The sequence below is a fragment of the Vanellus vanellus genome, assembly GCF_965231255.1.
Source record: "Vanellus vanellus genome assembly, chromosome: 2".
NCBI lineage: Eukaryota > Metazoa > Chordata > Aves > Charadriiformes > Charadriidae > Vanellus > Vanellus vanellus.
This window is the reverse complement of record NC_138906.1, coordinates 451,977-464,886: the sequence shown is the minus strand read 5'-3', so window position 1 is coordinate 464,886 and position 12,910 is coordinate 451,977. Positions and strand designations below refer to the sequence as shown.

General features: G+C 61.9%; 1 protein-coding gene across 2 annotated transcripts in view; it reads left to right on the top strand.

The window, feature by feature from the left end:
- Window positions 1-6,822: 6,822 nt before the first annotated feature.
- The window catches only part of AGAP3 (ArfGAP with GTPase domain, ankyrin repeat and PH domain 3), a gene marked incomplete at both ends in the record, with an annotated part of 153,037 nt that continues 146,949 nt past the window's right edge, over window positions 6,823-12,910 (top strand). For both annotated transcript variants that reach the window (XM_082479178.1, XM_082479177.1), the window contains one exon: window positions 6,823-7,099. In XM_082479178.1, the coding sequence (XP_082335304.1) occupies window positions 6,823-7,099 (277 nt within the window). The remainder of the gene's footprint in view (window positions 7,100-12,910) is intronic.

Here is a 12,910-nt window from a genome sequence, read left to right as displayed (position 1 = left end):
GCGTCCCTGGGCCCGGCGGGAGGTTGCTGGGGGCTGGGGAGCTGCCCGCCGCTCACGGTGGCCGAGGGGACACAGACGCCACTCGTGCTGTTTCTCTCCCATCTCCCGGCACTGGGTCGGACCCGGGGGCTGCGGTTAATGCCGCAGGGGGGTCAGCCGAGCCCCCCAGGACCGGGCACTGGGGCCGGGCAGCAACAGCCGTGATCCGTATGGGAGGGTGACGAGGAGCCCGTTTGAGCTGTGTCAGGGGTCCGGGGGGAGAGGGGGGGTTAACGCGTCGGTGGCGGTGAGACCGGGCGATTTCTGCGGCCGGGCAGGTGACGTGGCTGCTCGTGGCGTGCGGGAGAGGGCTCCCTCGGGCAGAAGCGTGGGACCGGGCGTCCGTGCTGACGGTGCCCCTGCGGCCGCTGCGGGTGCTGATAACGTAAACGACACGTCTGGAAGGCGAGCACTAACGAGCAGTTGCACAAGACCGGGATGTTGCTGTGGGCTGGATGAGGCCCGAGGATGTGTGGCAGCATCTCCCCGGCACCGCAGTGCTGAGCGCCCGTCTCCACGCACGTCCACACCGCGATGGCGACTGCAGACCGCCGTGGCTGCCCCCGCCGTGCCGGCTGCTCCGTTGCCGCCGTTCTTCGGTGGAGCCTGAATTTGGCATGAACAGATCCCACAGAGCCACCCTTGAGTGGGGCTCCCCAGCGCCGCAGGGACCAGCCTCGGGGGGCGGCCAGCGCTGTCGGGAGGGCAGAGGATTTGGGCCCCCGTGGAGTCGCTGTGCGAACTCCCCCCGATGCGCCTCGGAGGCTCGTTAGAGCTTCATTAGAGGCAGACGCTTGGATTATCCCCACTGCAGTATCTGTAACTTGTTTCCTTAGGAACTCGGGACACAAAGCGACGCGCAGTGAACGGAGCCGCTAGGAAACAGAAATTGCGGTAAATGAGACTTCGTAAGTGGAAAAAGGCAGGGGACGCGAGAGGCAGCAGGAGCAAAGCCAGTCGGGTCCTGCCGAGGGCAGCGGAAGAAGGTGCGGGAACGCGTTACGGACAAGAGAGCCGCCAGCAGCAGCGTCCCTGCCCGGCCCCGCGCCATGCGGGCGGCGACGCGGGGGAGCGGGAGAAGGGTTGGACGTTCCTCCTCTGGGCTGGAAGAGGCAGGGTGGTGGGCTTGTTTCCACGCAGCAGGCGACGTGCCCGCCGCCGCCGGTGCTCCTCGGGAAGCAGCAATGGCCGTGCAGGAGTTGCAGCCCGGGAGCTGCGGGGCCGTGTCGCCCACCCACACTGTTTCCTCGCGGCAGACAGATGCTGCCGGGCACCTTCGTGCCTGCACGGCCGTCGCCGCTTCCCCCGCAGCCCGGGGCAGCCCCCAGCCCGCCCGCGGGGCGATGGTGGCCACGGGGCCGACGCTGTTGTGCGGTGGGTGGGTCGGGCGAAGCGCTGTCGGTGCGCGGGCTGTTTTGTGCGGAGTTTGGGATTTGCAGGCTCCCAGAAGTGCCGGGGCGCGCTCAGGTGACGGAGCTGTGCCGTCAGCGTCACCACTGGTTCGTGGAGACGTGCAGCAGCTGGAGAGCGGGTGGGAAAGCGGCCTCAGCCAGGGCAGAGTGTGGCTGCCACGGCCACCAGCAGCATGTGCCGGGAGCCCTGCGGCGGGCAGGGGAAGGGGAAGGGGAAGGGGAAGGGGAAGGGGAAGGGGAAGGGGAAGGGGAAGGGGAAGGGGAAGGGGAAGGGGAAGGGGAAGGGGAAGGGGAAGGGGAAGGGGAAGGGGAAGGGTCCCACTCGCTCCTCTGCACTGAGCACCTGGAGAACTCAGGGCAGCACCGTGGGGGCACATCCTGCTGCGGTGGGAGGGGGGGCCTCGGCGTGCCCAAGCAGCCCCGGCAGCGTGGGGCCGGGACCCGCAGCCGGACTTTGCCTCACAGGTACCGTGGGACACTGGGTGGCAGCTCGGCCATGGCGCTTCCCATGGCACAACGGTGCTCCCGGTACCGAGCGCCGTTTGGTGCCCAGCCGCCTTGGCGACTGCTCTGGGGTGGTTCGTTTCCTCTTTCGGCAATTCTATCTCCAATTTGTAATCAAGAACGCACCGTTTTGCTTTGCAGGGACTATTCCGTCTGCGTTCCTCCAAGCGCCCACCTCCTGGGAACGGTCCCCTCAAACAACCCCCTCTTTGGTTTTTGAAGACTGTGCTGAAAAGGTAAGTGCAGACGTGACACGCTCCGCTTTGGTGAGAAAAATGACTTTGTGCCATGGGATATTTTGATTTAAAAGCTTATCTGTGTACAGTGCTAATAAAGAACTATTAAATGATTCTAAAAGCCCAACTGATGAATTTAAAATGTGTTCATCATGAGGAATTTCTTTTTTGGCTGAGTGTGTTCCCAGAAAGGTCTCTGAAAGATCTCTGCTGGTGCTGGTGGCGTTCAGCATCTTACTCAGTGGTCTAAAAGCAGCAAGGAAACACGGGTGTTGAAAATATGTGGATGACCTGCAGTTAAAATCACAGACCAGGGTCACAGATAGGCAGGGACCCCCCCCAGACGCAGGGCAAGGCGGCGGTGCGGGTGACGCGGGGACAGCGCTGGGGCCGTGCTGCGGCACTGGGCAGAGGTGAGACCGGTGCTGGGAAACGGCGTGTGGAGTTCTGCACTTTGGAGAGTTATTACGACGTCTGAGAGTATTCAGAAAAGAAACATGAAAATTATCTGAGGTTGGGAGAAAACACCTTACTTGGGTCTTTCTAAGCCTTGCGATGGCATCAGAGGGGGGTTGAGGAGGGATTTGATTACGGTGCCCAAACACCTTTCTGGGGAGAGAAGGCGGCTCTGGTGCCTCAGCAGCAAAGGGCGGTGAGGTTCCCCCTCGCCTGGAGCCGGGAAATCAGCTCTCACTGGTGACAAGTGCAACAACCACAGGCAAGAGACTCCCAAACGGAAGGAAGAGCAATGTGGGATTAGCGGCAGCATCGCCAGAGCGAAGGGTCTGGCTGGGCAGCAGTGGGGCACGGACACACGTGCCGGTTAAGTCACTTGCAAAAAGAATGAACCTCAATTTCGGGGTGTATTCACAGGAGACTGAAGAATTTAAGATCAGTTAAAAACGTTCGTTAGGATTAACTGACGTTCCTGTGGTGCCAGAGGGCAGTAGTGCCGTACGGCGGTCGGTGCCCGACCCCACCTCAGGGGTCTGTGCCCAGAGCCGGCGGGTACGGGCGCCGCGGGGGTGCGGGCAGAGCGCGGGCAGGCAGGGTGTGAGGAGGGAGCGTGGCTTTTCCTGGGGCAGCTGCTGCGCTGGGGGAAGGCTGACGAGACTCCAGACCCCCTCTTCCCCGCGCTTTGCTCAAGAGACGGCCGAGAGCAGCACACGTCCCGGAGCAGCGCAGTGCTGGGGGGTGATGGTCCGTTCTGCCTCCTGGTGCTGCAGGTCTCTCCCAGACCCCTCCGGGGAATTCCTGCTGCAGCCAAAGGTCCTCTGTGCTTCAGCCAAAAAAAGTTCCTGGTCTCACCGCCGAGGGCACCGGGTGAGATGTCACAGACCGGGATGCCGCAGTGCCCTCGTGTCGGTGCGTCCCATAACTCCACTGGCGCCGGGTACGGGGCAGCTGCGGGTCGGGGAGCGGTGGCACCAGACGGATGCCACGCTCGGAAAAAGAGCCCGTGGGTGTTACCTTTGACATTTAAATTTAATTGGGGAAACGATGGTGCAAAGCTGCAAGAAAATAAATTTGATGTGAGGCCGTGTCTTGGGCGGAGAGGTTCTGCTGACCTCAGCAGTGCGGCCATCGCAGAACAGCCCCTCCTCCACTGCCACTGCCACGAGCGGAGGGAAACGCTGCCCGAGACCCGTCCATCACTCCAGGCGGCCCGAAACCACACTTCTGAGGCCAGTCCTTTCGAGACGAGTTTCCAATTCTGTCTTGGTCATCCAAGAGATTCTGCTTAGGGTTTGCATTTAAATTCATGTTTTTTAGTCTAATCTTTCCTTTCCAGCGATTTTCCTTGACCTTCCCCTGTTGAAGGAAATTAAGCCTTCCGAAGTGCTGCATCAGCGTGTTATTGGCCAGGATCATCACCTATTTGTCCGGATCGATTGCAATCCTGTTATGACGGCTAATTGCAGGAGGACCACTCACGGATCACAGCAGCACCCGTCCCCCCCGGAGCATCCCGCCCCGGGCTCACTGCGGGTCCTGCCCCCACCAGCCAAAGGCAGACGGAGGGTCCGGGTGTGACCCGCAGCGGGGGTTGGGCTGGAGCCCCGATGCGCCTCCGAGGGCAGCAGTGTTGGGGTGAGCAGCGCCCCGGGGGCTTTGCAAACAGACCCGCTGGTGCCCGCGGGCTGCGGGATGGATGTGGCCGCTCGGGCTCATCTTTTGAGGTTTCATTTGTCACCCGGCATTGGAGAGCGTTCGCTTTCGGTGCTCTGCTGGTGCACAGAGATAAGGAGGAAAGCAGAAAGCAATGCATTTTTTTTTCTTTTTTTTTTTTGTTCCTTCTCTAAGAAAGGGAAAATATTGAAACATATACACGTGTGTGTATGCACGTACGTATATTTATTAAAAAAAGACTAACCCTGCTGTGTGGGCTCCACAGACATTACAGAAATACAGAAATCTCCCCCTGGACCTCTGGAAATTCCCCAGGCTGCGATAGCCCACGCGCTCCAGGTGGACTTAACGAAAGCGTCACTGCCTGCCCAGGAGCCTTCACGGGTGACGGTGCAGCACCACACACGCGTTTCAGAGACATCCCGGACCCACAGCCTTCCACTGGCCCTCTCCTCCGAGGAGGCAGGAGACCGAGAGAGAGGCCCCAAGGCGGTCATTTTGGACAGAAAACCATCAAAGTGGTTTTCTCATTCAGAGATGACGAAATAAACGTTCTCAGCACTGGAGGAACTGGGAGATGCCTGCAAGGCAACCTTGCCGGACTGCTCCATCGCTTCCAACGTAGGTGGACTGGAAAACCCTTGGCACGTGGTACCAAAGCAGCTTTCTAGAGAAAGGAACCCGACCACTCTGGCGGTACTGGGCGCGAAGGTGCGTGATACGGCCAATGCACCAGGGAAACCTCTCAGGCCAGAGTGTCCCTGGGAGGGGACGCAGAAACCGGGCTCGGTGCTGTGGGACAGGCTGGCGGGGGCAGAGACCCCATCCCGCCCCTCCGGAGGGGTTGGGGCAGGGGACCCTGACGGCCCGGTCTTGCCTGCAGTCCACCCCTTCAGCTCGCTGCCGGGAACCGGGACGGAGAGACACGAATGAAAAACCACCGTCCCCAGAGCAGGCTCCGGGCACGGCACGGCAACGCAGCCCAGGGCGTGCAGCCTGCCTGCGCGCTCCACGGGCAGCGACCGCAGCCGGAGCAGGCGCAGCCGCGGTCACAGCTGGCATGTTCGGGAAGAGCCAGCCCGGCCTTTGCAGAGCGAACTTGTGACTCACAAACCCATGAAGAGGCCTCGGAGAGCGTCGGCGAGCGCACGGGTGAGGCTGATCCAGCTGTCATAGACGTGGGTTTTCCAAAAGCTTTCAACAACCCCCTTGTAAAAGTTATTCTCTAATAAAGCCCTTCTCACAGCGCAGGCAGCAGGGACGGCGCTCTCGAGGAACACCGGCAGGCCAGAGGAGGGCGAGGAGGAGGGCACAGATGTGTTTCTCCCACCTGCACCCCCGGCAACGGCTGCGCGTGTCCCAGAGGAGTCCTGAGCCCTCTGCTTGGAAACCCTCCAGAGATGCTCTTCTTCTTCCTCCTCCTCCAACCCTTCCCACCATCACCTCCAGGAAGGGCGGTGGGTGGGAGCCCGCCCCAGCCGCCCCCTGAGCCCCCTGGGCAGCGGGGCATGGCTGCCCGGCGGGGCTTTGGTGCCAGAGGGACCGAGGGAGAAATTCGTTGGGGTCTTGGGCCATTTTTCAGCTTTGCGTCTTTGTCTCCCTAATTATACTTCCTCATTTAACTGCACGATGCTGTGTTCTTCCCTTCTCAGTGTTTTGGAAGACGCTCTCTCGTTTCCATCGCCCTCCTGGCTCAGCTGGCTCTGGCCCTGCCTGCAGGCTCTGGCAGTGCTGCCGGCGCTGTGGCCTGCCGGAACCTTCCGGCTCTGCCGGTGACCCCTCGCAGGCCGTTTGCCGGGGTGGGCCCCACCGGGGTGGGCTCTATGGGCCCTGCCGCAACCGGAGCAGCCCGATGGCCGCGCGCCGGTGAGCCCCGCCAGCGCAGCCGCCGCCGCTTCGTCAGGGGCACCCACCGCCGCCCGCCCGCGTGTCCCGTGGTCCCCGAGCATCCCCCGGGATGGTCCCCGCGGGCGGCGCCGTCACCGGGCGCGAGTGGGGTGACCGCGGCGGGGCCCCGCGGGCAGGGGGTGACCGGAGAGGGGCGGCGGGCGGTGGCCTTCCGCGTGTCACAGCCCCATCCATGGCCCCGGTAACGGCGGCACTCCCCCGCGGGGCGGGAGGGGGCCGCGGCGGGGCGGGGGACGGCGGGGCGCGGTGTCCCCGCGGCGGGGGGCGGCGGGCAGCACGCGGCGGGCGGGACGCGGGGCCGATCGCCGCCGGGGGGGGGGGGGGACGGGACACGGGGGCCACGACACGCGCGGGGGCCGCGCGCGCGTCCGGCCTCGCCCCCGCCCCGCCCCGCCCCGGGGCCGGTCCCGGTGCTGCCGCCGCCGCCGTGACGCGGGGCGGGGGCGGCGCGTGACGCGGGGCGGGGGCGGCCGAGCCCGCAGCGCGGCGGACCCGCAGAGCGCGGCCATGCAGCGGCTGCCGGCGGCCCCGCGCCGCTGACCGCCCCCCCGCCCCGCGCCCCCCGCCCCGCCGCCGCCGCTGCCGCCGCCGCCATGAACTTCCAGGGCGGGCCCGGTCAGAGCCCGCAGCAGCAGAGCCTGGCGGCGCCGGGCGGGCCGGTGCCGGTGCCGGTGCCCGGTCCCTCGGGCCCGCAGCCCGGCGGGCCGCCGCCGCCGCAGTTCGGGCTGTCCAACTCGGCGGCCATCCGGGCGGAGATCGGCCGCTTCGAGTCGGTGCACCCCAACATCTACGCCATCTACGACCTCATCGAGCGCGTGGAGGACCTGGCGCTGCAGAGCCAGATCCGCGAGCACGTCATCTCCATCGAGGGTGAGGCGGCCGCGCCGCACCGGGCCGAACCGGGCCCCGCCGCGCCGAACCGGGCCGCGCCGCCACCCTTTGTCCCCGCCGGCCGCTGCACCTGCACCCGGTGCCCGCCGGGGGCCGCGGCCTCGCCCGCTCCTCCGGCCGGGTCGGCGCCGGCCGCGCTGCCCGGTGGGACCCCCCCTCCTCCCCCGCGGCGGGGCCGGGCCTGCGGACAGGCGGGCCGGGGCCTGCGGGGCGCGGCGCCCCCCGGGGCCGGGAGCGGCGGCGGGGCGGGAGGGGGGCCCAGCTGGGATCGGTCCCGGGGCTGCAGGCACCGGAAGGGGGAGGCGGGCCGGGGGGGGGGGGGGGGGGTCGCTCCGCAGCCGGCCCTGCCCCGGGGGGGTCGGCCCGGCGCCGCGGCCTGTCCCGCCGGTGGTCGCGGCCCGGCGGCCTGCGCAGGGCCCGGGGACGGTGGCCTTCTTCGTCCCCGGCGGGAGCCGCGGCCCCGGGGAGAGCCCGTCTGCCCCTGGCAGCGGTGGGCAGGGGAGCGCGGGGGGCACGCGGTGAGCCGAAACCTGCTAAAATTACAAATGCAGAAAACTGCGGTGTCGGCCCCGGGACCTGGCGAGGGACCGGCTGAGGGAGCCGAGCGCAGGACGGACGCGGAGGGTTCCCGGCGTTAGGCTGGGGGCGGCTCGCCGTGGCCCAGCCGGGGGGTCCCTCTGGTTGCCCCAAACCGGCTTTGCCCTTGAGCAAAGAAAGCCGTGGGGCCACGAGGGCCACCCGGTCCGGGTGAGGTGTGGGGGCTCGTTGCTATTTCCCTGCCACGGTTCCTCTTGTCTCTGCTGGATTTTTGGCAGCGTTCTCAGGTCGCGTCCCGCTAACTCGGGTCAGAAATGTTGCTGCAGGTGACACCGGTTTGGAGCGCGGTGGCCCCACTGCCGTGGGTGCAGGCAGGGATCATGCAGCACCGGCCTCCGCGGCGGGTGACACTGCCCGGGGGTGGTGGTCTGGGCCACGCAGCCTCCCTGGGGCTCTTCTCGAGATGCTTGCGTCCTCCTGCAGTCTCTGGGGTGGTTTCTTTGGAAAGAAGAAAAGCGAGAGGGACTGCAAGAAAAGTCTAAAAGATTGCATGGTTGAGGGGATATAAATTCAAGAATTTGTTTCATCTGCCTTGCAGCGTGAGGACAAAGGATGCTCAATGGGATCAGAATGGGGCAAATACAAAACCAATAAATGAGGGGCTTTTTTCCGTTTCTGTGACTGCCCTGTGAGGTCTCGTGCCACAGAAAGCTGTTGAATTAATGGTATTTAATGAGGTGAAGAGGGAAGGGATTGGTACCGGTGATCAGTGGGGATACACAATGTTGGCGCAGGCCATGGCGGTGCCTCAGCCCGGGGTGTCTCCAGCCCTTCCCCAGCGGGGGAGGTCAGGATGGCCCTGGTGGGGGAAGACCTTCTCACGTTCATTCCCATGGGGTTTCTGCAGCTCTTCCTCATGCCCCTGATGCCAGCTGCAGTGGAAGACCTGAGGGACTGGTAACGGTGATGACGCGGTCTGATCCTGCTTGTGATTCCTGTGTTGTGGGACAGAGAAACTACCAACTGAAATAGTGCTGTACAAAACCAGGGCATCGCTCCCGAGCTGCTCTCGGGGCCACCTCCGCACGCAGCGTGTGGGTGGCCCAACCCTCCTGGGCTCCCCATGTCCCTGCGCCTCGCACTGTGTTTCCCTCCCCACGGGGATGCGGAGCTGCTCCCATGGCTGTTGGGTGCGCGTGTCCCTCCCCGGCCGCTCTCCGTCCTCGCCTGCCGCTGCCCGCCCGCGCCCTGTCCTGCGCTGTGGGAACATGTGTAAGCTGATGGTGAGCACGTTGGCGTTTAGGTGCGTCTCTTAGCAACTTCGCTCGCGGCGCGTGTTTTCTCCTGCTGCTCAAGGGAAGGTGTGAAAACAAAATGCTTTCGCAGGCAGCTGCAAACGGTCAGGGCTTCCCGAAGCCGGCTGGCAGCTGTCTCCTCTAACCTGAAGTTGAGGTGTGAAGAGTGACCAGCGGCACGAGCAGGCAGCCACGGTGCGGCTTGCTCGGCGTCACGCGGGGCTGTATGACGGGGCTGGAGGCTGCGTCTCCTCGGGGGCTTTGCCTGCTCTGACCACAGACCTGTCCTGTCTCTTCTGGTCCTTCCCCGCCTCCTCCTGCCTTTCTCTCCAGCTACGGATTTGGAATCCCACAGATTTCCTTATCTTGGCTTCATTCCCCTGCTTACCTGCCAGGCACTGGGTTAAATCGTGATCCTGGTGACAAGCGCGCTGTGATTATGCAGTTACATGCAATACGTTACCAAGCATATGTGAGAGACTGAATTAATGGTGGGGGTAATTAACCACTGAAAGAATTCTGCTGGAGATGTTATCATTTCTCTAAGTGCCTGAGTCTGGAAGGGAATATGCATCTAAACTGTGTGTTTTGGGCTTGATACAGAAATTGCGCAAAGAGGGTTTTGTTTGTTGGTTTGTTTGTGTTCTTGATGCGAAGATCAGATTCTGTGACCATTAACAACTGCTTCTGGTCCTGGAATCCGTTGTGGGACTTACCAGTGGAATCCCAAATCCAACTTCCTAACGCTGAGTGCTGGATATTGCAAGACTCACTCACGTCCTCTTACCAGATTCTTCTTCTGCAGGCAATCCCGCCGTTTTTCAGAGGGACAAAGGCAGGGGCTGGCTCCTTTCCGCAGCGGTAGCGCCGTGCCCGCGCCGTCCACCCTCTGGCCGGAGCAATGGTTGCCGTTGCTTCAGTGCGGGTTTTCACCTCCCGAGCAGTGCTGGCGGGAGGAGGGCAGGCATCAGCGCAGGGTGTGTTGTACAGAAACCTTGTGGTTTTGGGGCTGGTGCTGCGGGCGGCGTTGCCGGGGAGGGCAGTGAAGCAGGCGCTGAGTCGGCTGCTGCAGCCGGGAGCCCCGGTCGGCCGGCCGGCGCGGGAAGGAGCCTTCTCCCAAGGGGGGACGAGAAGAGTTTGGAGTCAACGATGGGGTGAAAACCGCGTGTGGATGGAGCCTGCGGCTGCTCGCCGGTCACCTGCCCTGGCCTGAACGGAGGTGGTGTTGAGAGTGTCGCTGTGGGAGGAAGGGGAAATCGGCGTTATTTTGGTCTCCTTGCAGCCGGCGCGTGGTTGAGAGGCTGTGGCAGGAGGGAGCTGCTGGGCACCGGGGCCGGGGAAGGCGGTGGGCCTGGCTGGTCGCCAGCCTCGGCTGAATCACAGGCAGGGCCCGGTGGTTTTCAGGAGTTTCTAACCGCCAAATTTGGACAGATTTTCAGGGGGCTAGCAAAAAGCGTTTCCCTCATCCCAGGCTTGTTTCCTTGCCAAATTTCAAGAGGCTGCTGCAAGCTGCTGAGCTATAAAGGATTTGATATATGCATGAAGCAAAATGATACGCAACTTTAGTTCTGAGGTTGGAACAACCCCTGCTTGTAATAAATGTGACCTCTAACTATGTTACTCTGGAACAGACTATAGACAGAATTATATTAATAGAATTCATAATTAGAACAGTAATTACACAGCACTTAATTTCTTTCATAGAAGTGAATTTTCAGAAGTGACCAAAACGCGGGTTCTAGGCAGGGAGAGCGACGCCGACGGGAATTACCCGCGGGACACGCAGGACGGGGCCTGCGAGTTGCGTGGGGCAGCGTGGATGCGCTGACAGACAGGAGGCAGCGAGCCAGGAAGATGGAGATGTGGAAGGAGGATCGCGGTGCGGGGCTGGGAAGGTGGTTGCACAGAGGTCTTCTGTGGGCGCAGAGTAACGAGGGCCAGGAGGGAGGAGGTGGCGGGTGGATGAGGAGAAGTAGGTGAGATCCTTCAACAGAGCTTTTGTCAAATGATAGGACGAGGGGGAATGGCTTTAAACTGGAAGAGGGGAGGTTTAGATTAGATATTAGGAAGAAATTCTTTAGTCTGATGGTGGTGGGCGCAGGGTGCCCCGAGAAGCTGTGGCTGCCCCATCTCTGGAGGTGTTCAAGGCCAGGTTGGCTGGGGCTGGGAGCAACCTGGGCTGGGGGGGGGTGTCCCTGCCCCGGGCAGGGGGTTGGAACTAGGTGATCTTCAAGGAGCCTTCCAACCCAAACCATTCTATGAATTGTTTCGTGACGTTGGCTGTCGGGCATACGTCTTGCAGCCCACCTAAAATCTCAGCTCTCGGGAAAAGTTTGGAGGAAGTGGTGAGGGGACTCGGTGGCCAGGTAGCAGGAGCAAGAATCTCTCTGTTTGAATGAGCGTGGTCAGAGTTTTACCCGGAGCATGCATTTTTCCCTTTATTGGCCTTTCACACCCCTCCAGCCCACTTCTAAACTTGTTTTGGTTCCCTTCTGCATTTTAAGAAGCAGGATTAGTGTGGAAAAGCTTTCCTCTACATTATTCAGCTGTTGCTTCTCTGGCTGAGGCTCAGGATGAAAAAAGCCCCGGAGAAGGATCTGCCGATAGCAGACTGGTGCTTACCCGTGGCTCCGCATCTGGCTTTAGCTGGGCAGGAATTGCCTTTGAGCGTTGACGTTGCATCGTGCCAGGCCCCAGCTGTTTCCCAGGGCTTCAGGCTGCAAAGAACCGTTGGGTCACTTGGTATGAACCCTTTCATCCCGGGATTTTAGCCTTTTCCCACCCAGCTAAATAGCAGACATCTGGTTAAGGCATATCTTTGAGATATGCTTACAGCCTAGGGCCTTGCTACTTTAGGAGTTCTTCTCCGTTATTAGGCATCTCACTGTTAATAATTAGCATCACTTTTTCAATAGGCATCTCCAAGATCCTGGATCTCTTTTATCTTTTTTGCGTTTCTCTCTAAGAGTAAGTAGTTCTTTGATACTGGGTATTTTTGTGTTGAAAGCCGCTTGTACCAATTAATGAGGTCACTTTTCTGTCTCTTTTTTTTTTTCTGATGAGTTAAACTGGCTGAACCTTGTCATTTTAGTCAGTTCCAGCACAAGTTTCACAGCTCTGTTCTGCATCCTTTTCCAGTGTCTTTTGAAAAGGGTTCTGGATGCTGTGATTCACAAAGTGCAATCCGAGGCGGGAGTTGCCATTGATGCAGTATCTTCTTGAGGACGGTGACAGCGAAGCTCCCCGGAGCCCTCCCGGCATCCTGCCTCGGCTCTGGGGGCCCCGGTGCTGCCAGGACGGGCGCAGGCTTCGCCGCCGTGTCCTTGCTCAGCTGAATCAGCCTCAAGTAAATTACACCCTTTGGGAAGGCGAGCGTTCTGCTTAGCTAGCTTTTTCCTGCTAATTCCATGACCTCTGCAGAATTGCCCTGTTTGTGTGTGCCCGTACGTTCCCCAAGGCTTGGAAACCACAGGGGAGGGTGGCGGGGTGCGGTGTGGGGAGCGGTGCTCCGGCTCCTCCAAGAGCAGCGAACTCAGGAGCTGTCAGCGCATCCTCGCTCCTGGGGCTGGGGCCGGGCATCCCGGGCGGCTGCATGTCTTCTGCCCCTTCTGCCTGCCGGACCGGGACGGGCTCCTCCGTCACCATAGTCTGGAGCTTTGCTGGGAACAAAGTGCAAAGGTGGTTAAAAGAACACAGAAATGGGAGATGGGGCAGACGTTCCGATGGCACGTTCTGGTTTGTTTGGGTGGGGGTGCTGGGGTCTCGGGGCAGAGACTCCTGAGGGGACGTGGAAGTGCTTCTCGAGCCATCGTATGTGCCAGCACGGAAAAGCCCTTGGCCCTCTAACGCAGCACATGTCCTCTCCTGGCCGAGGAGCCGGCAGGGCTGACGCTGCTCAAGGTCTCCCGGAGCCGATGCCCGGCATGAGCAGAAGGGTCTGCCTGGGGGGAGGCCTGGG